General features: G+C 37.3%; 1 protein-coding gene across 2 annotated transcripts; it reads left to right on the top strand.

Annotated features, from left to right (window-relative positions):
* The first annotated feature begins 2,845 nt into the window (after window positions 1–2,845).
* MS3_00009236 (uncharacterized protein) lies at window positions 2,846–26,934 on the top strand. 2 transcript variants are annotated; one of them, XM_051217569.1, is made up of 8 exons: window positions 2,846–3,344; window positions 8,156–8,622; window positions 8,654–8,921; window positions 15,107–15,204; window positions 17,758–18,163; window positions 19,375–19,557; window positions 23,649–23,871; window positions 25,877–26,934. In XM_051217569.1, the coding sequence occupies exons 2-8, from the start codon at window positions 8,426–8,428 to the stop codon at window positions 25,963–25,965; spliced, it is 1,464 nt and encodes a 487-aa protein (XP_051064985.1). In that variant the 5' UTR covers window positions 2,846–3,344; window positions 8,156–8,425; the 3' UTR covers window positions 25,966–26,934. The 2 variants fall into 2 exon arrangements, with proteins under 2 accessions (XP_051064985.1, XP_051064984.1); XM_051217568.1 differs by lacking the exons at window positions 2,846–3,344; window positions 8,156–8,622; window positions 8,654–8,921; window positions 15,107–15,204 and having other exon boundaries at window positions 15,423–23,871.
* The last annotated feature ends 39 nt before the right edge of the window (window positions 26,935–26,973 follow it).

Raw genomic sequence — 26,973 nt, 5'->3', positions numbered from 1 at the left:
CTTATAGGTACATTCTGTAACCTGCTATTTGATGAACTTATTGAATGTGATACTGATAACTAAGTCTAATTCTTTATTTCACGGCTGATTTATTGTTTTTCAGAATTGTATGAATCCATTAAAGTCGTCAAAGCTTTGTGATGATGTTTACGCCGGTCTACAACTTATGGAATTTGTGATTATGGAAGACCATGTTAAAAACCGGTTTACAAGTTCACGTTAACTGTGTTCCGTATTGCCTAGTAACATTTTTATTCAACTAATGAATTAGTGAAATATAAATATAGCAACTACACTCAGTGTCTTACTTTATAAACCGTGTCCGTATTTATTAATAGTCGATATGACGCTAGAACAAATATAGATAGAGAATAATATGAACTCCTTATAATCCACGGAATAAACAAGTAATAAGATGGATTATGTAGTAATTCATTTCACTTTTAAAATTTAGTTACCCATTTATTCCAGCACCCTGTCACTTACATCCGCTCACTTAATCCTCTGTAATTATGTGAACTCTTCAAATTGTAATCAATTATTACGTAACCCAAGTTTTCAGTTCTTAAATCCACGGATCATTTATAAGCTATAAGATTTTCACACCACTTATCTGTCTGTGAACTCCAGTCCACTATTACACCACCCATTCTTAATGTGTTATTGACTGTGAAAACAAATGACCCTTGACCTTAAACTGCACATATATATATAGTCATTATTTATAACCTATGTCATTTCAATTATTCATATTCAGGTATGTCAACTGTTCCCCACATCACTGTTAAATCCTAATGCATATTTAGTTATAATGAATGCATACCACTGTTAATCAACATTTCTCCTGGTTTCATTTTAATTCATAAGCGGAACTAATCACATGAAATTAAAATCTACTTAGCTACTGATACGATTTTGATGATAAACGTAATCCGATGAAGGTTAATATGATATGTGGGTGCCTAATCTGCAAGACTGTACGTGGATGTAGGGTTTCTTAATCGTTCTTAATTATTACAGACAGTTGAACATGAACATCATTGCTATTCATTCCCATGAAAGTAGGAATAAGATGAAAATTAAAATTATGAAAGTTTATTGAATAATCATTGCTGCTAAAGCAGAAAATCAAGTTTACAAGTTGGTATTAAGAATTCTTAAGTAATAATTGTCCACTTTCTTCTCAACTTCCGTTGCGAAACGTTCACCATACTTCTCAATGATGCGATGCTTGTGGATTCTTTGGCTTCGTTGAATACTTATATACACTTCACTCGGTCGTGGTAATGCAGTTAATGTATAATTTTGGAAGTTCTGGGTATTATGTAACTTCCATCTGCTACAATACCTAAGAAGTTGATGAGCTATCCAGTTAGTATTTCATAATTGATATAGCTTACTTGTAAGATTTCGTCTTTTAACGTAGGCAAGTAGCATGTGACGGCAGGGATATCGACACATCATAAACGTACTACAATTGCATTGACAACTGCTTACATCCACTTCATAATGTTGTCCGCTTTCATACCTTTGACATCGGCAGCAGTTACTTGCTTACCAGTTCTCTCCTTAATACTTTTGATAACTTCATGTGCTGACTCACAGTGAAGTATTACGGGCTTCAAGTTCTATTTTTCTTCTGACGATAATCTCCTTGTCCATGGATCACATACCATCCATGAACTACTACATGGATGATTGTTGAGCATGTTGTAGGATTTGATGACATATCCTTGCTCCTCTAGTCTTACACGGGATTTAGATTGACAATTACGGAATTTAGACCTTAAACATAAGATATTAGTTAAAGATCTTGCGATTTTTGCTTCACTTTCAAACCTTCCGATTTCCGTTTATGACCAAACGTACAATTAAACGTTACAAACAGGTATTTGAACCTGACATCCTTCAGCAATCTGCTTTCTGTGTGGATGTAACGAGTATAAGTAGTCTGAGAAGCGATGAAATTATAATTCCATACTTTTTGGAACTCTTTTAAGGCGCTTTCAAAATTATCCCACAACACGAAACGCTTGTTCAGTATCATACTTCGAAAGGCATCGGTTAGGTCGACTGAAATGTCACTTGAGCATGAAGCACTAAAAACAGACATGACTAATTATTAAAAAGTTATTCCTTGCAACAATAATAACCCAAGGAAATACTACAAATACTTAGGATTTACCTGTGACTTGACATTTCGTTGAGCTTTACTACAGTTGTTGGGATCAAAGATCAAATTACAGAGCAACAACTGAGCCAAAGTGTACACTACAAAACAGAGAACGCTAAATTAATGGTTTTGGTATTTATTTCGTGCTTTTTTATGTAGCATAAGATGACTTATATATGAAAAAACTTGATACTCATGCAACCCAACCAACCCACGGCAATTGAAATACGGAATGACCGCCTCTAGTCAAGCCGTTCAAGGTCGTTGAAACGAAAGGGCGGGCACATTTCAAAAGGACCTAACGTTTAAACCGTGCCGGAGTTGATCGAGTGGCATGGCTCGGCCATGCAGGCGTGGTCTCTGCTGAATGTTACCTTATATCTTCTATTCATATTAAATATATTGTTCTTTCTCTAGCCTAACCTTGTTCTACATCATGTATTGGTAATTGATACGATACAGTGAGTTGGTGTAGTCGATGGTGTGACTTCCACGTAAGATCTTATAGATTAGGCAGTTATATCATGACAAATCTACAAATTTAGGATTAGGTCTATTATTAGAGCAGTACTAATATCATAGTAGACCATAATTCTACAAGGTCGCCGATATGTCAAAGAGCGTTTGGTGTAAGCTGGTTAACGGTTGAGAAGGATGAGTAGCATTGTGTACTAACTCATGATCTAGTTTGGATGCATTGACGAACGCCTTCAACTAGGTGAGTCCAGTAATGTGGTTAGTGTGAAATGTCGAAGACTAACAGAACTATTTTTTGCGTGGGGGCTAATTACCAATTTGTTATCACATTTTCTTGCTACTGATCGGTTATCTCTAGAAGGCTTTTCATGACGGAAAGTCAGTCGTATGAGAAGATCAGATCTGTTTATTTGTTCAAAATCAAATGCGGTTTCAATTAATGGCAAAACGTTTTACCATCCACATAGATCGCTCATACTGATGATCTACAACCACTTTAGCACTTATTTTTTCCTCCATATGTGTGTTTCTTAACTTTCTGTGATTATTTTCATAATTACATACTCTTATTTATATCACTACTAGTCCTTCCACAATTTTCATTAACTTTTTGGTTGGTGCGCTTTGTTTTATACACTTACTGAATGTTTACAACAATCTGTTTACTATGCCGCGCTATTTAAAAGGGACGCCGGTAAATACTCTGTTTTGATCATTTTTTACGTAACGAGACTACTGTTTACATTCTAATTGAATGTATTTCAGTTTAAGGATTTGCTAAAAATATCGTTTTCGTTTCCAAACTAGTTTATCGTAGTCAATTTTGAGTAATTTTTTGTTGTATTTGTTAGCATTTTTGGTTCTAAATATTTATGGTTTCCCACTTTTTATGTTCATCATCTACCTTAGTCTCTGGGTGTTATTGTTTCAAATTTCTTTTCAAAAACATCTGTTTGATGCGTGGACAGTGCAGCTGAAGGAATTGTCAACAACCCCCGAGCTCCCACGTTTGGGGTATTTCGGGGAAACTCCCGAAGTCAAATGACCTTCAGCAATGTTCGGGGAAATTTTGGGGAAATGGCACAAAAACCCTAAAGTTCCTCAAACATTGGTGAAGGTCATTTGACCTCGGGAGTTTCACCAAAATTGTAAGCTCGGGAAGAGACATGTAGTACAGCGTGTGCAAATATAATACCATGAATTTTGCACGAATATAGCACTTGTGGCTTTCAAGCGGTCGAGTAAAAGTGTTTGCATGTGATTTTGTCAGCAGTGCTGCTCGCGGACGCAAACAGCTTGCTAACGCCACGGTTCCGTGACCCTTTCAATGGTAAGTGCCCGAGCTTCCAACTTTGGGGAAATCCTCAAAGTCAACTGACTTTGACCAAGGTTAAAGTGGAATTTTGGGGTTTTTGTGCCATTTCCCCAAATTTCCCCAAAATGTGCCAAATTTTCCCCAAAATTGGGAGCTCGGGTGCCGCATAAAACTGTATTACCGAAGTATGTCGAGACACATTGAACAGTACTTGCTCTGTTGACACACAAACTGACGTGATTTCACGTCACATAAGCTCAGTAATAATTGACTCACATGGGTTAAATGAGGAAAGACGGACTTGAAAGATGTCTGTTCTAAACAAAAACAGGAAGGGGTTTCCTCTACCCCCGTACTTTAAATCGTAGCCGGGTGGAAACGCCTTAGAAACCTAATCGCAGGCCTAGATCTTTCTTTAGCAGGAAAAGCAACCTGACTGCCCAAGTCGTCGATGATCTTCCGGAATCCCACAATGTGTTTGACGTGACTGTGGTTGCTCCTCCAACGAAGGTTGATAGATGGGTACAGGTCGAGAACAAGAAGTGACATAACGCTATTAAAGAAATGCTAGCCCCCCCCAAAGCGGAGACTGATCATAGTGACAGGTCAGTTATATCCCATAGAATCAAGGAGGGTGAATGCTCAAAACCTAAAACTCGTTTTGAACATGACATTAGGTTGATAAAACAGCTACTAAATCAGCTAGTGCCTCAGGATATCTCCGGTGCCACACTGCCAAAGGTGTATATACTAGGTAGCCAAATGAACTTGAAACACAATCGAACCAGTCTGCTTACAGTCCCAATGAAGGGACTTAACACTACTGTATGGACATAAACTAAAGGTATCAGGAATTTTTGTCCGTGAGGACTTTCCTCTCTCAGACCGTGTAAAAAGACGAAAAGCTGGAAAAGAACTAAAACTTAGGTTATATGCTGGCAATAAGGACCTAAAAATTGTAATTTTTCGGGTTATGAGCCCTCGACAAAGAATGATGCCGAAGCCAATATGAGTGCAGCACAAAGCCATCTAAGTAGGCTTCAGATCTGTTACACAAATACCCGGAGCATGCTTAATAAGCGATTGGAAATATGTGTACAGATTCACTCTACCAGGCGGACGTAATCTCAGTCACAGAAACTTGGCTGACACAGCCCAGAGACAGTTTAGAACTTGATTTTGAAGCTTTCACATTAGTAAGAGCCGACAGAATCCAGAAGCGTAAAGGAGAGGGATTAGCTCTATTTATTAGGAATATTATTTCATGTACCATTATCGACAGTGTATCACATGAGAGTGGGACATGTGAGTTAGTTAGCTGCCGCTTTAAATGCAAGGGACAAGAGCTGCTGATTGGTTTGGTCTACCGCAGTCAAAGTTTTGAGGCAAATGAGGTCTTGCCAGATGGTCTCAATACTTGGTCACAAATTATTCGATGCCTAATCCTAGGAGACTTTAAGACACCCACGGTAGATTGGAAAAATCTGAGAACTGAAATGTCAGAAGACTTATTCGGACAGGAAACGGTTGATGAGGTTACCACATGTGCCGTGGTACAACATGTGAGAGAGGCGACTAAGTACGACCCGGAATCTCAATCCTCCTTACTAGATCTTATACTGGCCCATTATGAGGATGACGTCATGAACCTCGATTACATGCCGTCCCTAGGTAAAAGTGATCATGCAGTTCTAATCTTTGACTTTTATATAGTTGTCAACAACGATCACGTATCAGCCCGATGCAAACCTAGCATCTGGAAAGCAAATATAGAACATATTATGCACTCAGCATCGTCAGTAGATTGGACAATAGGTCCAGAGTCTCCAACTGAAACAGTTTGGTATGTATTTCGAAATTTGTACTTAAGTTACTGCACCGCGCATCCCTTAGACTACACCGAGGGGTTCGATAGACTTCCTACCTTTATTCGGTAAAGAGATTTGCATCCTTCTCCGCAAGAGGAAGAGAATGTGCGAGAGATTTAGGATACTGGGTACTGATGGGAAAAAACCTCAATATTGAGTAGCTCAAAATACTTGTGCATCGACCCTCCTCAAGTCTAGAAGACTGTATAAAGAAAAAACTGTTAAGGGAATGTATAGAATGCCATAAACGCTTGTATTCGTATACGAACAAACAGACAAAGGAAAGAGGAAACATTCCAGCACTATGGGGAGACAGTAATACATCATAATTAGTGGAGAAAGACCATGGTAAAGCTCAATTATTCTCAAACTACTTTAGCACTTTATATACCCTAGAGACACCCTTCTCGTCAGTTCATACAAATTCCCCCATACATATACTGGACGTAACCATTAAAGAGTTCGATGTCTTTGGTCTGCTAAATAAGCTTGATATAAGCAAATCTACAGGACTCAGTGATGAAATGCATCCTAGGTTACTAAAGAAACCAGCTAATTTCGTTGCGAACCCCTTAAGTATGTGTTTTTATCTATCAGTAACTCAGGGTCGTTAACCAAAAGACTGGGAGGACGCCGTAGTAAGTCCTGTCTTCAAAACAGGCATAAAACATAAAACTGAAAAATACCGGCCCGTTATTATAACCAGCGTGGTTGTTAAAATTTTAGAAAAGATTATTCGGAAGATGTTTACGTATCTTGATGAAAATCGGATCCTTTCGGAAAAGCGGCATGCCTTTAGAATAGGTTATTCCTGTCTCTAACTTATTAGTGACTTGTGGAAGCTGGTGCGCTCTTAAAGACCAAAAGTTATATATATACGTAGTGTACATTGATTTCGGCAGAGCTTTTGGCAAAGACCCTCACAACCGACTGTTATATAAGCTAAGAAATGTTAGGGTTGGAGGCAATCTATTAATTTCGAATAAAGACTTCCTGGTTTGGAACCAACAAAGAGTACGAGTGAACTCAAAGTTGTCTAGCGGAGTGCCTCAAAATACAGTTTTTGGGCCAGTATAGTTTTTCTTGTATGTAAATGACCTTCCTCGTCTCCTATCATCGGCCTTGTTATATGCTGACGACGTCAAGATATGGAGGGCGATAAAAAGTAAATTTGATAGCTTAGAGCTTCAAAATGACCTGGATAAATTATCTGAATGGTCTCAGACTTGGCAGTTGCTGGTAAATACTTCCAAGTGCATTGTGATGCATATTGGTCGTCAAGGTACAGATACATACTTACTCGGTATATCCTGGGACCACCGGGTAAGTAATACAGTTGTTAGGAAACGGGTACTAGACAAGGATGGCAAATCGATTGATGACGTAGTGAAACTTCATCAGTTGAGATGGCTGGGACACGTGTTACGTATGCCCAACCATCAACTGCCCCGACATACGATATTTTATGGTGTAGTAGTAGGTTGGAAGAAATTTAGCGGCGGCCATACCAAAACACGTCACAAACCCATGAAGTCACTGACAAGTGGACTGAGTCATGTTGGTAGGTGTAGACTACCTGTTTGGGGTCCGCGGGACGATTGCAACCGATGGTTAGAGACCTTGAATGACATGTCTCAAAATCGCTTGCAATGGTGTGAGCAGGTGCATCCATTCTTTGTGTTCTCCCAAATTCTAGTCTTCTGGATTCTCGTTGTCTTTTTTTCTCTTTCCAAATTTATTTCACTGGATTATACTCTTTCGATAACATCTTCAAACCCTAATCTTTCCGATTACTGTATCTCTGTGCGAATGTGGTATGGCAACTCGAACTGATGTACGTATGTACGAATTTCTACGTTGTTACTGACATACATGGTGAATAACATCGAGCTACCTGTTGTCCAGACACACAACGACTTAGGAGTCATCGTAAGCCAAGATTTAAAAACTGCTGCACATCGCCTTGCGATAGCCGCCAAAGGCTTTAGAACCTTTTGGTCAATACGTAGGGCCTATAACCATGTCGACACTAAAGTGTTTTTGACTTTGTATACAGTGTTCGTGCATTCCAAATTTGAGTACTGCATACAAGCGGCTAGCCTCTGCTTAAGAAAGACAGTGAGCTTTTGGGGAAGGTTCAGAGAATAACAACTAAACTGATTTGTGGGATAGCGAAGATTCTGTATGATGCTCGACTGGCTAAACTAAACGTTTTCCCATTGTCATATCGATGAACTAGAGGTGACTTGATTACAGTTTTCAATTTATTTAATGATAAGTTTACATCTGATACGTCTTCATTTTTCTTGTCTTTCAAAACAGAGGATTTACGAGGACACTCCAAAAAAGTTCACAAACCCAGAACAAATTACTTGTCAGCTGACTATCGACTTTCCCATCGAATCATCAACGAGTGGAATTCGTTACTTCAACACGTGGTCGAAGTTCCATCTGTCGACTCTTTCAAAAGAAAGGTGGATCAACTGAGAGACCATCATTGCCAGGACCAACACAGGCCGCCTAACCTCCTATCCTTTTCAAACTGAGACTGAAACATAATCTGATTTTCAAAAAGTATAACAATACCATATCATGAAGAAATATTCATGTTTATTGGAGGGAACCACGTTTTCTGATCGAAATTCGGGGTTTGTATTTACTAGTGAATCGCCTGGTCCTTCTGAGAGCTTTAGTACAGAATTACTCGCACAATCTGCTTTGGATAAATACTCTGATCAAAGTGATTATTCTTTTTCAGATGACAGTAATCAATATTCATCACTTCTAAGGTAACTATGTTGCAAATGGTAACCGTTACAGTCATGAGACACATTTTAGTTGTCAAATACCCTGTGATACACAGCAAAGAATGGTTCGAGATAGTGATGATCACAAATCAAAGCTTATAACACGGAAGGAATGTTCTGGAGTTAGTAATGTACTATTATCTCGTTGTCCAAGCTCACGTTCTAACTTGGCTAGAAATCGTTTTGAAAGGACAGCATCACTGAAACGTACTCCAGTATTTTATGAAAAACACACAGATGACAGTGAAAAACGAAGATCTGGTTCCTGTAACTTTGTGTCTGTAAGTCACAAAGAAGTACTTCAAATATTCTCAAGCAGCGACAGAGCTATTTTTTGCCTACATCTACATCTATTTGATGTTTTCACACAGGTTCTTTAGATCGTGTGTGTGTAAGAAATCTGAGCTCACGTTTTGCCTGTGTAATAGTGAAAAACCCAAAGTAGAAAAATACATACTATCTTTGCTGTATTGTCTGTTAAACCTCCAATTAATTGTTTGTATCTAATGAAACATGGTTTTATTGGTTACACATAAAACTAGTGTCTAGCTCCACTTGGTTTTCTGTTGTACAGACTCAGACATCTTTCTGTTCATTTCCCATGGATCAGTTCTAAAATCGTATCGCAAATGATAAAAAAAGTATACGATATGGCTGAATACTTATTATTCTCAACCATTACTTTTTGGGTCCTCCTCAAGAGATTAAAATTACATGTATAACAACACTTCAGTTGTTGAGATTAAGGTAAAGGACTGTAATTTATGGACGGGCTAATTAGACATAAGATAACGAGTCTTGGATTTTGGAACGAGATTTATCCATAAATACGAGCAACGAAAATTTTGACATGATAGCTGATGTAATGAAAGTCCCGGCTCTAATTTGTAACACTAAGTTCTAACTCAAACTTCTGATGTTAGTTCCCCATATTAATTTATAACCCTATTTCGACCACAGAAATTGGTTAAGGTTCTTCAAGGCCACTTTGAGACCGCTCAAACGTCGTCTGTAAATCATAATCTCGTTATTGAAATTCGAAGACATCTTAATGGTATTTTAATGACCGAGGACAAACGAATTGAGTAAGAGCTAGAATAATCATGTTCCTTAATGTATATTTAAATCATTGGATAAACTAGCATATACAGTAGTAACAAACAATCAATGGGATTGAATTGACACGCCTTGAGTGAAATAACAGTAGAAATATATTAGCACCAAGATTTGGTCTATTTTTAATGGAGTTGAACTTCTATTGAGACTGACAGTAAATAAAAGTAACACTAGTAACAGAATATTGAACAATTGCATTGTAGTTAAACAAATACAAGACTGCATCAAGATGATCTAATATGCGTCGTATTGAAACGAATTTCAACTGCATAGAGCTTCAGTTAGTGAGCATGTCTCAAATATTTACAGATCAACATATTACCAATGTATTATTCCTGCTTTTTAATGGTTCAGTGGTTTTTACTTTACAGTTTAAGTGCTTTTTAAGCATTATGGGAAAATCTTGTACAATTTTAACTCACATATATTTGTTGTTTGGATCTTCCAGTCGATGTTTAAGACTGCAGTTCGTCAGTCTCTTTTGGAGTCTCAGTTGCAGCCCCAAACATCAATGAGAAGATCCAAACAACCAATACATACCCGGGCCAGTGGCTATCTGAACACAATAACTAGGTGGATAACGTGATGGCGATTGAAGCGAATGGTACTGGGTCCCAGCCCCGGAGTTAACACCAACTCTGGAATTCATGTACATCCAGTTGACGAATCTCAAACAAGATAGGATGTTCATCTTGGATCCCACTGCTAGCCACCATTCATCTTTTAAAATATTACACAACGTTATTGGGACAATAAATAATGATTGATTTTACTTCCAAATTTTAAGTGATAATCTATGTTATAACTTGTGGTCTTGTGCCCTATTAATATATAACGTAATGATACCGCCAATTAGAGAACAGTGACATATCGACCGGACCAATTACGCATAAACCCGTACGAGCAGTCTAGAGTCCTTATCGGTCCTTCTTCCTGCCTAGCCCTGCCTATTGAGTCCAGAACACCAATCCTAGTCTCCGCGATATGAATCATGTATTTCAAACATACTGGGTTTATATACAAACCAAACAGACAACATCGTACCATAAAATAGAAAATAACATTTGTGCAAAATTTAGCCAAGAGTGGCTGTGCATGTGGAAGGCTGCAATTGATAGATTGGGCATAACTCAAGAACGGTAAATAATATAATAATGGTTTATAGATCAAAATAAAGCTTGTAATAAGAGGAGTAAGATATACATAATCTAGCTACTGAATATTTATACATTAAGAATATATGTATAATACTTGCCCATAAGTAGTTCTCAAAAGTTACCATTCATAATACTCATTCGGATATAACACTTTTTTCTGAATATTCGAAGTTCAAATCCTGACTTTAAATTTTCTGACTTTATCCTCCCTCACGAAATAATATTGGATCCTCATAACCACAAGTTACAATTAATGTGACTTTATTTAAAACAGATTTCTTGCAATGAATAGAAAATCCAATAAAACTGACTAGATGGTGAGGATCAGTGACAGTTGATAAGAGGTCATCAGTGTTTGGTTCTTCTGAAATATTTTCGGCGAGACTATAATTTATGGAAACTCCGCCTGGAGACCCTCCGGGGCTACTGCCGATCCCAAGCCCGGATAAAGAAGGAGGGTTGGGCGTGGGGTTAGCGACCCAATCCCGTAGAAAACTAATTCGCTAAAAAACGCTAACCAAAAAAAGTATTCAAACCAATTAAACTCTGCCCTGGGAATCGGAAGTTCTTCATTTAGAAGAATTATGACGCCACATGGTAAAAGCCGAATTCCTTCGGAAGTCACGAGGCTGATGCCCCTTCTGACAACCAGAGCAACCATTAATTTAGGTACATGAAGTGCTCGTACAATTTGGGAGACCGGGAGAGTCTTCCCAATTGCTGCAGAAATGAGGAGATACAACCTAGAGGTGCTTGGCATCAGTGAAACACATTGGACGAAAGTTGGACAACAACGACTAGCTTCAAAGGAGCTTCTGTTATACTCCGGCCATGAAGAAGAAAATGCCCCACATACACAAGATTTTGTTGTTATCTCAAGAAACAAACAAGAAAAAAAGATTTCACGACTGAATTGTCCTGATTTGTTGTACTCTAAATTATTGATTGGCTTATTTTTAACGGTAACTAAAAGTCAGAAAATACTGAACGATTTTATTTTGCCCGAATTGGATCAATACACTCACGATACAACAACACGATCATCATTGGATGGAATACTGCCCGGGTGGTTTTCTTAAGAGGCCTGTTGGTATATTCCTCAGCATACCTGACAAGGCCACTCACCCAGCCTTTGATTTAGATGTTTAATCCACAAGGCAGTGGAACAACGTTAAGAGATAAAGTCCTATGGTAGCCGATGCCTAACAACAGGTTCATACGCCATTTGTCCCCTCGGGATTCTGGGACCCATATGCCCCATTGGTTTGGAATCAGAGTTTTCTAACTCCTCTAGATGGATTCTCTATACGCATTATTATTGATTGTCAGGTAACTTAATTTTTGAAACTACATAGTATTAGGAAAGTTAGTGATTAGATCTTTTTGTTATTCATTTCAATGAACGTCATCCAATGCTATGCGCCTACCAACGACTACAATGAAGACGCTAAAGATCAATTCTACAATAGGGTGCAGTCAATCGTCGAGAAGTGCCCAACAAAAGACCTGAACATTCTGGTGAGAGATTTAAATGCCAAGGTTGGAATGGACAACACCGGATATGAAGACATCATGGGACGACACGGACTGAGAGAAAGGGACGAAGATGGTGAGAGATTTGCAAACCTATATGCCTCCAATAAACTGATAATAGGCGGCACTATATTCCCACATAAACGCATTCACAAAATCACATAGACTTCACCGGATCACACTACGCAAAACCAAATCGACCATATCTTCATCAACAATAAGTTCAGGAGGACAATGGAGGATGTGAGAACTAAGAGAGGAGCTGATATAGCATCAGATCATCACTTGCTGGTCGCCAAGATGAAATTGAAACTCAAGAAGCACCGGACGATGGAGAGGACAACAGCATAAAAGTTTAATACGGCCTTTCTTCGGGATACTGACAAACTCAGTGAATTCAAGATAGCCCTCAGTAATAGGTTCCAGGCCTTTCACGATCTACTCAATGGAGAGGGAACTACTATGAAGAGCAACTGGAGGGGGATCAAAGAGGCAATCACTTCAGCATGTCATGAGGTTCTGGGCCACAAGAAGCACCACCACAAGGAATGGATCACTGTTGATACACTGGATAGGATTTAAGGAAGGAGGAACAAGAAGGCAGCAATCAATAACAGCCGAACAAGAGCAGAAAAAGCCAAGGCACAATCTGAATACACAGAAGTAAACAAGCCAGTGAAAAGGAGCATCAGAACCGACAAACGTAAATATGTGGAAGATTTAGCAACGACGGTGGAAAAGGCTGCAAGAGAAGGAAAAATGAGACAACTGTGTGACACAACAAAGAAACTATCTGGAAATTACCGTAAACCAGAACGACCAGTGGAAAAAAAGAGGGTAACGTAGTCACCAACATCGAAGAACAGCGAGACAGGTGGGTAGAACACTTCAAGGAACTCTTGAATCGACCAGCCCCACTGAACCCACCCAATATCGAAGCAGCACGCACGGACCTCCCAATCAATGTTGGCCCACCAACAATTGAAGAGATCAGCATGGCCATCAGACAGATCAAGAATGGCAAAGCAGCAGGATCAGACAACATTCCAACAGAGGCACTGAAAGCAGACGTAGCGGTAACTGCAAGGATACTCCACATTCTCTTCAGCAAGACACAAGCTGCGTACACAGAAGCAAACAAGTAAGTGAAGAAGAGCATTAAAGCCGACAAGCAGAAGTACGTGGAAGGATTAGCAACGACGGCGGAACAAGCTGAAAGAGAAGGAGATATGGAACAATGAAGAAATTAGCAGGGAAATATCGTAAACCTGAGAGATCGGACAAGGACAAAGAAGGCAGGCCAGTCACTGAAGTTCAATAACAGAGGAATAGATGTGTAGAATACTTCGAGGAACTGTTAAATAGACCAGCTCCATTGAATCTACCGGACATCGAAGTAGCACCTACAAACCTTCCTATAGATTTCACCCCACCATTGATCGGAGAAATCAGGATGGCCATTAGAAAAATCAAGAGTGGGAAAGCAGCAGGACCTGACAACATACCAGCTGAAGCACTAAAGTCAGACATGGAAGTAACTACAAGTAGGCTTCACCTTCTGTTTAAGAAAACTTGGGCGGAAGAACAAGTGCCGACGGACTGGAAAGAAGAACACCTCATCACGATACCAAAAAAAGAGATCTGAGCAAATGTGAGAACTACATTACACTACTGTCAGTATCAGGAAACGTTTTCAACAGTGTTGCTGAACCGGATGAAGGATGCAGTAGACGCCCAAATTCGAGATCAACAAGCTGGATTTCGTAAGGATCGGTCGTGTACAGACCAAATTGCGACACTATGGATGGTCGTTGAACAATCAGTTGAGTGGAACTCGTCACTATACATCAACTTCATTGACTATGAGAAGACGTTTGACAATGTGGACAGGAGAACATTATGGAAACGTCTTAGACACTATAGTATACCTGAGAAGATCATTAACACCATAGGGTATTCGTGCGATGGACTATACTGAAAAGTCGTGCATAGAGGACATCTGATTGATGTATTCCAAGTGAAGACCGATGTCAGACAAGGCTGCTCAGAAAAGTTCCCAAAGGATCGATTCGTTAACTTTTTCATCCAATCCACCAACATATATCGTGGAGTCTTGATTACTCTTCCAAATTGATCAGCGGTATAACCGCCGATAAATCAATATACAGGGATTTTTTAAAGTCCGTTCACAGCTTCATATATGGTCGGTAATTGTACAGAATAAATTAAAAATTATAGAAGTAATCTAGGAAATGATAAGTAGCCTTGCTTGAATTTTATACGAATTTCTTGTAGACTTATTGTCATAAAATTATTAATTTCCTAAATTTAAGACTAATGAATCATAAATCTAATTTTCACATGTTTGTCGGTGTTCATCAATAGTTCTTATCACTCCCTATTTGTTGGTAGCTAGGATCATGAAATGTAGAGCCGAAACTTTTTACATTATATTCACGGATTGATGGATGCAATTTAAATGGTATCTTTAATGATAGCGAATTTGTGCAATTTCGGTTTTAGTAGTATCCAACGTCATAAGTCCTCATATTACTTTGTGAATAGACAAGTAACGTAATTTCTGGTTTAAAAACAGAGTTTGCTAATTTACTTAGGATGGTTAGCACATGTATTCATTATCTGTTCTTTCTTCCATGTAGGATGGGAAAGGCCGTAATATTCTTTCTAGGCGGTATGAGTGTCTATGTTCCATCTGTTTCATTTCTCGTATATCAAAACCCGAAAAATGTAAGACCAGGTAAGTTTAGGAAGGCTTTTCAAACTTTTCACTCTATTACTTCAAAATAGCATGATGTCACTAAAAAAACTATGATTATTCTTAAGAAATTTTTTTCAGTTTTACTGCTTCAAAGATCTTACCCACTGGCTTTATTATAATCGATTAGTTACCCGATTTCCGAGAATGTTGAGGTCATTTATACTTGTAGTAACTGTATAAGAATGTATTATTTCCGAATTCAACTAAATTATCGGTTCACAATTCATTTTTAATTCCTGATTAACTGGGTTTTTATGAATTAGGATAAGAGGGTATAATTTATTTAAAGTTTGTGATATTCATAAATACTTACTGATATGTATCATTCTTGCAAAATGAGTTAAGTTGCTTTGGCCTAACTTTATAGTGTAAGTGCTTACGTCACCAAAGTAACATTTCGAGCTAAGCAGGAAAACCTTGAATCTGACTGATTGTCTTTAGCGGTAGTTTTTTTTACATTGTTCTTTAAACTGACTCGATTGGTAGAGAATACTTTGCTATGCTATGCCGGTACAATGGGATAAGTATGTTCAGTCTTATTCTCTGAGGATCATAACAAGAGAATCACAGTTTCTAGTATGTAGTTTGTTCTATGTTTGCTGACTTACTGATGTCGACAGATATAAGTAGTATGTACCGTCAATTGAAAGTGGACTGCTTGGAGAGAGAAGGTTAATAAGATCGAAGAGAAGAGAACGAGAACAGAAAATGACTAGTGTGGAAACGAAGTAAAAATTAAGTATGAGACAACTGATTGACATTTTGCAAATGAAGCATATATTGTATAGTTCTGACATTTTTGTATTCAAATACATTCAATTGTCCCCACTTGTGTTCTTGCTCACTCCATTACTACCATTACCTTGATGGATGTCTAATCTTGTAATTATTGATTAGTTGTCTAAAACTTGGGAATTCGAAATCATTTTTCCTATATATTTTGAATAGTCTTTAGCAGTGACGTCCAGAAAGAGGGATTCATTACATTTAAAAAACGTCAGATAAATGTGGCTGTATCCGAACAATTTATGTTTTATTTGGAACACCAGCACTAGAATCTGGTTTTATGCAGCTGACCTATTCTAAATATGTGTTCTGAATTCTACTGCAGGTTACTTTCCACGATATAGTTAAATTATAAGTAGAGATGATATCGAAACGTTTGTTCGACAGCCCATATTTTAACAGAGATTGATCGCTTCACTCATAAATATTTACGAGTAGAAAGATTGAAAACCCTTTTAAACTAATAACAAATAAAACCTGACTTATCATGGAACGTTTATCAGATAGTGAATCCGATTCTCGTGTTGAGAAAGATGCGGTCATTCAAAGTCTCCCGATTTGTTTATTTTGATTTTCCATTGGTTGAAATTCTGTTGGAAAGGGGTGGATTCGACAATCAGCAAGAGTACTATTGTGAGTATTTTCTACTTTTGGGCAACTAAGATTATTTATTCAACTGACACGAAAATCAATAGTTTTATATTGATATTTTCTGTTAAAGCAAAATATATTTGATAAAGTGAAAATTGGTTGATTTATCACCTACATTTTTTTATTGTAAGTTCGTCATTTGTTATCTGGTGAATTCTACCATCTTAATTAAAAATTATTTACACAAATATTGGGTTTGTTTCTGTTACACATTCAGTCAGTCGTCTAGGTGTTCTGTCTTCTGAAGTATATTCGGTTATCGGGAATTACGATTTCAACCACTTTATTAATTTTAGTATTTTGTCAAATAGCCAATAAAAATAATATTCACTAGTGTTAATCAGTTAAATATGGATTCAACTATGCTAGGAGAGAGATAATTAGTGACCGGGGGCATTTGTCGATGATTGCTTTATATGCAACTGAGATTGGGGACTTATGGAGTGAGATTGAAATCTAGCAATGGTGTGCTCGCTCCAAGGTTTGGAGGTTATAAATGTGGGCTGTTGAATATCCCTAACCAGCAAAGAAACAGAATTCCAGTGATCTATGGTTTTCAATGGTATTCTGGAAGACGTAACTCAATGGAGAAATATTCACACAAATTATTTATCTGAACAAACAAGCATTTTATACACATAGACTAAGTAAGGAATAGAAGAGCAGCAAACCGCTTGCTCCGAAGACCGACCGCTTAAGCTTAGTCTTGATCTTATATAACCATAAAATAATGCAGAGGTCTTAACTGAATGATTAGTCTCTTAAAAAATAAATTAGCTTATTCATTTGGGTAGAAGTTGCCTACTTCTGATGTCTTCAGAATAAAATTAAGACATGAATTATGTACACAAAATATGCTATCATATAATCAAGAAGTGTATTACACTCACACTGACTAGTGCATTCAGAGAGAAATATCCTACGACTCGGAGATTTCATACTCTGGTTGGAATAAACTTTATAGAGCAAGGGGTTTTCTTCGAAATTATCATCTTGACTGAAATAAGGAGCGGTATGTTTAACAGAACTTTGTTGTTATTGAGTTTTAAACTATAAACTGTTCAGATATTTTTAAAATACTCGATATCTTTTCAGAAGCACAAGGAAACAAAACAAAACTGTGTTAGACACAGATTACCATACTGTTAATCTAAGAAGAAAAGTATCAACCAAGCAATTTACTACTACCGATAGTACTAGTAATGAACAAACATATAATCGGTCATCATCTAAAGTTTCACCTCATAGTGGGGGTTCACCTACCTCAGATTTGTATGATATAACAGAATGCTTGATCAGTGAATGTGTTCGAGATCATTTATTGATCAAACCTGTGATCTCTAAAAACGACCATAACGTAACTATAAGCTCAAAAAGTGATGTGGTGAATAACGCTAAATGTCTACACAATTCGAATGATAAACTGTCGGCATGGGGATGTTGGTTGTTAGAGAAAGAAAAACAAAGACGAGAACAAAAAAGAGAGTCAAAAAAGAAACAGGTAAGAATGTATTATACATTATTTCTATGGGGAAAATTATTGCTAGTGATGATGATTAGCTGAAATGGAAAATGGCTTTGACTTCACAAGCTGTATGACTTAGGGCAAACTAATCATGTAATTAAGCACTTAAAATCTACAGATTATATTGAACATTTCATTTTTTCAAGTTCTAATTTATTTGAAAAGAGTAGCTCTTACCACTAATGAATGTTAAAAGGAGAATCACTGAAAGAAATCAAGGAGCACTAGCCGTCTGGTTTATGGATGCTTCTGAGGTCCCAGACAAACGAAACATTTTAAAATTACATTTCTCAGAAAATCGTGTTTTGTAAGTAGCTAAGTGATTCTTAATGAGATATTTAGTTACAAATAAAATATAGTGGACCCAAAAGGTGGGATAGAACTCTTGACTAAAGGTGTGCTGTAGTAGTCATTACTACGATCCCATATTCTAAGGTACAACCTGCTGTTCTTGAACTAGGACATTTTAGATTTTTTTCTAGGATGCGTTAATCAACAGCACCCTAACTCGAATGACGCAATATAAAGTCTTTCCCTTAGTAACTAAGGTATAACTACGTTGCTATATTCAGGACATTAGTATGTTGATGCCTTTTTAACCATAGTTTAAAATGAGACCGTAATAAGATAGAACATTGAAAGTTCAGATAAATAAAGTGATAACTGTAGATAAAGGAGAAAATAAACATAGTATGGAAAGAATAGGAAATTGTTGCACTACCCTACACCATGCAAGCGACTCAAAGATTACCACGGCAAATTGTTTCTGTACATATAAGGGGGTTTGGATCCGAGAACAGTCAAAACTTCTATGAATCTGACCTTTATCAGTTTTCGCATAAAATGCCTCGGCAAATATGTGTGACCAGATTGCTCGAAATGTGCAACGCGAACACATCACACTTTTCAGGTTAATTCTGTTTTTTTCACTGTTCTGTTAAATGTTATAAGAGGGACCAATTGCATTAAATGTTCTGCTTTGTTTTCCTTATACTAATTAGACTTGTGTTAATCTATTTCGGTTATTTATTTACTCTGAACAAGTGACTTACGTCAAGTCACGAAACTCCAGAAGTACAAATTTCTACTCATTGGGATATCTCAAAAATTGTATATTTTTTTGAATACATTTGTTAGTTGTTTTTATTTTATAACAACAATCATAATTAATTTTTAACGTTTTAAAGATTGAAGAAATTCAAAAGAGGAATCAGTTATTGGTGCAAAAAATAAATCGTAGAAGGTTAGTTGAACAAAAATGTAAAGAATGGACTGAAGCAAAACAAAAAGAAAGAATACAAATTAAAAAACTTCGAGAGATAGAGAAGAAAAATGAAGAATCAAAAAAATTACAAGAATTACTTGAACACGTAAGTTATAGCTTTTACTCATCCTTTTTAACATATAGATTCAAAATGCTGACTAGTGATCTTGTTAATACTGTCTTTGAACAGGAATATATTTTGCTTCATCAACTAATTATTATCTTAGTGATTTTGGATTAACAATTTAATGAAATTGATATATGTATGAAGTATATTAAATAATTCTGTGAGTTAACTGTACAGACTTTTAATCCAGTCTGTATTTTTGTAAAACAAGTGTAAGTTATTCGCATTTCATTCTTCAGTACTGGACCGATCAATTATAAAACGTGATCTTTTGATATATATGTTAGGAATATACCACTTTATACTATAATTCATACACATAACCTGAAGTAGGATGTACTTTGATCAACGAAGACAGAACAGAAGCAACTACCCACCAGTGATATTGGATATAGACCACATTTTATTGTAAATTGACTTAGTTTGATTTTTATTTAATGATGCTTTACCTGTGAAGAGATCTGAACGCCGTAGGTCTAACTATGTATATATTTGTAGGTAACTCGGCCTGTAGCTCTCCAAGATATACTGCCGTTCTCAAGCCCGGGTAAAAGAGGAGAGTTGGGCATGGGGTCGGCAACCTCATCCCGTAGAAGAAAATCTTGCCAAGAAACGCCAACCAGATTAAACAAATTTAACTATTTAAACTCTGCCCTGGGAGTTGAAGGGAAAATCATGACGCCTCAGGAGGAAGGCCGAGATTCTTCGGAAGTTACGAGACTGATGCCACTTCTAACAACCAGAGTAACAATTAATATAGGCACATGAAATATCCTGACACTGTGGGAGACCGAGAGGACCAATCAAATAGTTACGGAAATGAGCAGTTACAAGTTGGCAGTGCTCTGAGTCGGTGAAGTCCACTGGACCAAAGTTGGATAGAAAAGGATAGATTCGGGAGAGATGCTGCTATACTCTGGTCACGAAGAAGAACATGCTCCACACACTCGGGGAGTTACTCTGATGATGTACAAAGAAACATGTAGTGCACTCATAGGATGGAAATCTCATAGATTCAGGATAATCAAAGCAGCCTTCAAAACAAAGAATGAGAAAGTCACAATGAATGTCATCCAGTGTTATGCACCCACCCATGATAGCAATGACGACGATAAAGACCAGTTTTATGAGAGGCTGTAATCAATCATAACGAAGTGCTAAGGAAAGGCCCTGACCGTCCTGATGAGAGATTCAAACTCAAAAGTCGGAATGGACAACATCAAGTATAGAGATTTCATGGGACGACATGGCCCGGGAGAAAGGAACGAGATTGGTGACAGATTTGCAAATTTATGTGCATTCAACAAATTGATTATAGGCGGCAGAATATTACCCCACAAACTTGCACAAAGCTACATGAGTCTGACCGAATTACAGTACGAAGGACCAGATTGTTCATATTTGCATCAACAAGAAATTTAGGAGGTCAATGGAAGAAGCGAGAACCAAGGGAGGAGCTGACATGACTCCAGATCACCACCTGGTGATTGCCAAGATGAAACTGAAGCTAAAGAAACGCTGGACAACTAGCAAAACAGCATTGCAAAGGTTCAATACAGCCTTCCTTCGAGATACTGACAAACTCAATGAATTCAATATAGCTCTCAATAACAGGTTCCAAGCCTCACAAGATATACTGAAGGAAGAAGAAACTACTATGGAGGGCAAGTGGAAAGTTATCAAAGAAGCATTAACTTCAACGTATCAGGAGGTTCTGGGCAGCAAGAAGCATCACTATAAGGAATGGATCTCTATGGAAACCCTGGAAAAGATTCAAGAAAGGAAGAATAAGAAGACAGCAATTGACAACAGCCGAATACGAGCAGAGAAAGTCAAGACACAAGCTGCGTACACAGAAGCAAACAAGTAAGTGAAGAAGAGCATTAAAGCCGACAAGCAGAAGTACGTGGAAGAACTAGCAACGACGGCGGAACAAGCTGAAAGAGAAGGAGATATGAAACAACTATCATCAAAATGGTAAAAGTATTTATAAATGGCTGTATACGCAAGATACTGAATGTCCGTTGGCGGGAGACCATCAGCAACAGCCTACTATGGGAAAGAACAAACCAGCTTCCAGCTGAAGAAAAAAACAGGGAAAGACGATGGAAATGGATAAGACATACATTACGCAAATCATCAAACTGCATCACGAGGCAAGCCGTAACTTGGAATCCTGAAGGGAAGCGGGAAAGAGGAAGGCCGAAGAACACACTATGTCGGGGAACGGAAGCAGACATGAAAAGGATGAATAACAACTGGGAAGGATTGCCCAAGACAGGGTTGGATGGAGAGCGCTAGTGGGCAGCCTATGCTCCTTCGCGAGGTGTAACAGATGTGAGTAAAGAAGTATTTTTGTAGGCAGGGTGTGTTGACGAGTCTCGAAATAATGGAAAACAGTTGACAAATACCCATAGGATTTTGGCTATTTTTACAGCTGGTGTGAGTCCGTTATGAAAAATATCGTACTAATTAAGAGTCAAAGGTTATGAATATTCATGAGTTAAGAGTTTAGTAACTAATAGCCTCCCACACTATTGATCAGGTTATGGATGTATATAAAGTAAAAATAAGAACTGTTTAATACATATTTCCCATCACCATTAAAGGATGTAATGGTTTTGGGATAGGACTTCATGTTGTGTAAATCACCGTGATTGAAGAACATTAACAATGAAAAATCTAAACAAATCATTACACCAAAGACTGTTCACTCATCAATCTTAAATGCTTCTGTACCGTTCAGATTCTCAAAATTATGGATTAAATAACAAGAAAGGTGGACGGTTCCCAGTAGTTGAACCCAGTTTTCTCAAATCTATCTTGACTCTGCTGAGTATTACCAATTCAACAAACTTGTCACTATAACTCGAGTTTTCTTGTTATGACTTTGCAAGACTGATTTGATCGGTCAATATCTCCTGGTATACTATCCACTACGACTGACAATATCTGTCTCACTACCTAAAAGGTTGCATCTATCAGTTATTGCTTCTCAATGATACTACGGATATTCTTATCAACATTAGTTAATAGTAACCATATGATTACCGTCTACATAAATTTGGGAATTTTTTCTCACTGTGATGATGGTGATATTGATATAAGGTGTTGAGCTTGGTCTGCTAAATTTACTCCAACTAAAGTTTAATTTAACAATGAATCTGAAAACCGAAATAGCAAAAGCACAAAGTTCACTTTAGTTTTATCAAAACAATACTTATTGTAGGTTATGAAGAAAGTTGAATTTCAAAGTTTACATCATTGACAGATTTTATTGAGACAGTTATTGAAAACCATCATACGCTTGCTGGTGATTAGTTTAGAGTGATAATCCCTAGAGTTCTAGAGAGAAGATATGACTAGTAGAGTTCAATCGTATCGGGCATGAGACAACCAGTATCAATGGCCACGGTCGCAAATACCGAGGATTAATTGAAGCTAGACAAGTAAACCACTGAATGCCGGTTCAGTGGTCTGGAAGTTAAGAGGTTGGTGGGAGACTCAGAGGTCTTTGATTCAATCCTCGGTGGAGTTGCGGCTGTGCACTATTGGGAAGTTCCACACTAGGGCGTAAAAGCTGTCCGGTGCTTCGCGGTTACCCAAGACTGCGTGATGTAAACTACAAAATGATACTTTTGAATGGAGTCATCCCATTCTTTTAATTTACCGATAATTTTTCTAGTCACAGATCTGTATAACATTCATTTACGATAAGTGTGGTGGTTTGTATAATAGTTGTAGAAAGATGAACTGCTTGGATTTATCACTAACATGATATTATTTCTATTCATTTGTTTTCTGACGTACAAAAGGATCGTTGTGTAAATGAAACGCTCTCCTGCCATGGTTTCTTGAAAATTCCGTAGGATAATTTGTTAATGAAAAATCAATATGCATTAGCGTCATTTTAGTTGCCTTAAGGTGTTAGGGAGAACTAAATTCCAAGTCAAATTTGTGGCCATATTAATCTTACAATTATTCAAAGATCCTATTTGTTCACATTTTACTAATTACGCGTCTTAAGTAGTATTTTGAAAGGACTTCGTTTCTGTTTTGTCTTAACTCAGACACAGAAATCCAAATTGAAATATCAAGAGTGGTGTAAAAAGAAAACTGAAGAAGAGTCTAAGAAAATCGATTATATCAGACAAATTGAATTCAAAAAACACATAGCTAATCAAACTCGTGAAGAAGCTTCAACTGTAGCCTATGACCATTGGTTAAAATCGATTGGTTGTAAGAAATCCGCTTCACACTATTCACATGGATATTCTGATGGAAAACTAATAGGTAGATTTCATTTTACTTGTCATAGATTATTGTCATTTTTTCTCGAAATTACATAGTGACTAATAGTTGTAGATCGGAATCCTCGCTTTATCTGAATCCATTCGGATAGCCGAATGGTATCACAAGTTATCACACAAAAAGATACGATAGGTGGTTACCTGTATTGAATTCAACAATTGTTTTTATCATTTTTATGACATCTTACTTCTATTAGATAACAATGGTACAGGAATTTAGATAACCGAAATGAGATAATATGCACTCAAGTAGTTCGTCTTAAACACCAACTACATGAGTTTGAGAAAACAAAGCAATTAGCCAACAAACTGACTATTAATAAGGAATAAAAGCCATCGTTATTTACGCATAATATCCAATTCAAATTAATCAGATAACAAGTGATTGCTGAACAGTCAAAGTAATAAATACGAAACCAATATCCTTTTACATCTACGTTCGACATCTCCCTCAGCAAATACTAAAGGGTCTTTGGGAAGTATGAAATTTTTGATAACTAAAATCGTTTTTTGGCACATTTTTAAAAATCTTTGGTGTTAACATATGACGTATTTTAATTTGAGACTTCTAATCAGTACGATACTGAGTGGAATACTTATCATGTCTTACTATAATTATGTTACAACTCAACCTATAGGTTGGAATCCAATCTATAGCATTCTGCAACACAGTAATCAGTCGTCTTCAATCTCAACTTGATTACTTATGAAACATTTCATTCTGACACATTTGTTGGTAATTGGTTCTCTTCATTTCTTTGGTTGACCCCTTCTTTGCGTTGAGATTGAATTTGTGTCGATGTTTATCGATTGTCAGGCTACCAGAAATTCTCTAGCATTCATAGGGTTTCCCTGATCTAAAACTTCGACGTGACGCCGATCGAGCTCACGTCCATAGCTATCCATGAGTAACCCGTTTGTCGGTCTATTTTCTGAATGCATAGGTGAAGAGAGTGTCCACTTTGTTCAATGTAATATTCTTCTGCAGATGGTACGGTTAATTGTGTAGATAATAATTTATCTTTTACGGTGTTGTATCTCCTTCGGTCTGGGTAATTTGAAATGAGGTGAATGGGTTGATTTGTGGGGGACATTGACTCTTAAGGGCTTCAGAATCCTTGTGGTGGTTTCTGAGACATTTTTCACAGACGACCTATTTCTTAGTTTCCAGGATTGATTTTTTGATAGTATACTGACTCGTTAAGGAACTTTCGTTATCTCTGAGGTATCCATTGTTATGAAAGGCAGGGATGAGATTCTTCGAGTAGTCACAGTGCAATAGCAGTTTCAGCTCTTTTAAATATTGTCTGTACACAACTCTGAGCGTCGTGCTGAGTTATTATTGTTGTAGTTAATTATTTGATCAGTAAGGCTTTACTTCTTGCATACTTGTTTTTAAAGCTGCTGTGTTCGTCCTGTTGGTTAGAACATCTGAAAACGAGCTTTTGTTTTGTGATCCCTCTCCTCTTGCAAATTCGATGTCATCGAAGATGTTAATCAACTGATGAATATTTTGGAGTCTACCTCACTTCGGGATAATGGATGAATCATCCACGTAATGTACTAAAGCCTTCGGTTTGATTATTGGTAGAGGTGTAATTAGCCATTATATATATATATATATATATATATATATATATATATATATATATATATATATATATATATATATATATAGGAGTTACTTGATCTATCTGTTAACCTGAATGTTAAATTGGAAATATGTTGCAAGAAACAGATCTATGAATTCGACCAAACTTAGGCGCTGTAATGTTGAGTATTCTGTGAGTTATTCCCTGTTATTTTCCTACAATATGCAATGGAAGGATTAACTGACGATCTTAAGTAAATATTTACGGATACATATATAGGGAGTAATCGATCGCTAGCATACAACAGACACTAGATGAAGGTATGAATTTGTGAAAGGAAACACTTTGCCTTTATACCCATGTTTTACGTTTTCTTCTTTCTATACTTTAACATAGACTATTACGATCGAACAGCCAATCCCTCTCCAATTTTTGTGAATCCGAATCCATGGATTAATTCTACAGATTCAACTCTACAGAGCTGATACAAAACAACAGTCCAGCAGTTATACTGGTTAAACTTATCAAAGATCCTATTCACTTTTCAATTAACAAGACTGTATTAATGTTAATTGTTGAGTAGATCACTTTCGATGTTTCACTATTCATGATAAAATTTAAGGGGAGGGTTACCAGTAGATTTTGTCAAAACCAGTTGAGCCCTATGAGAATTTCATGGTTCCTTAATTAAGTAGATGTTACGTTAAATCCTTCACAATCTTTACTCTTAATTACAATTAAATATTGTAGTATGATCACAATGAAGTTGCAGTTTTTCGACGTGTTCGAATCCACTAGTTCAGTATATCTCACATATATTTTCAAGATTTGATTACGATACTTCGGGGATATTTTAACCTTGGATTACTCAGTATGCTGATACATTCTGACAGAATGGTCAGTGATAGGTAGTAGGAAGCTTGAAACATACATTTGTTTAAATCATTACCAGGTATATTCTAGCAAAACTTCCTATTAGTCAAGTAATATGTTCACTTGTAGGATTCTTTTGAGATTTGAATGTATCCATGATAATGTATCTTTGTCATTTGGTACTTAATTGACTTTCTCACACGAATGGTGTGATAGCCAACACTAACAGCACAATTTCCATAAAGTACTTTCTTTTTGACCAACAAGGAAGAACAACAAAACAGGTGGGTAGAACACTTCAAAGAACTCTTGAATCGGCCAGTCCCACTGAACCCACCCAACATCGAAGCAGCACCCACGGACCACCCAATCAATGTTGGCCCACCAACAACTGAAGAGATCAGCATGGCCATCAGACAGATCAAGAATGGCAAAGCAGCAGGATCAGACAACATTCCAACAGAGGCACTGAAAGCAGACGTAGCGGTAACTGCAAGGATACTCCACATTCTCTTCAGCAAGATTTGGGATGAAGAACAAGTATTAAGAGACTGGAAAGAAGGACTTCTGGTCAAAATACCTTAGACAGGCGATCTCAGCAACTGTGATAACTACAGGGG

The sequence above is a fragment of the Schistosoma haematobium genome, chromosome 5, assembly GCF_000699445.3.
Source record: "Schistosoma haematobium chromosome 5, whole genome shotgun sequence".
Lineage (NCBI taxonomy): Eukaryota > Metazoa > Platyhelminthes > Trematoda > Strigeidida > Schistosomatidae > Schistosoma > Schistosoma haematobium.
The sequence above is the reverse complement of the archived record's forward strand: the minus strand, read 5'-3'. Positions and strand labels throughout refer to the sequence as shown.

Excerpts from the sequence above, each read along its gene's own strand:
- MS3_00009236 (XM_051217569.1), top strand. The coding sequence starts at position 8,426 with ATGAAGAAATATTCATGTTTATTGGAGGGAACCACGTTTTCTGATCGA. Across the intron at positions 19,558-23,648 it reads TACAAGAATTACTTGAACAC|ACACAGAAATCCAAATTGAA; the intron begins GTAAGTTATAGC and ends GTCTTAACTCAG. Across the intron at positions 23,872-25,876 it reads TTCTGATGGAAAACTAATAG|ACTATTACGATCGAACAGCC; the intron begins GTAGATTTCATT and ends ACTTTAACATAG.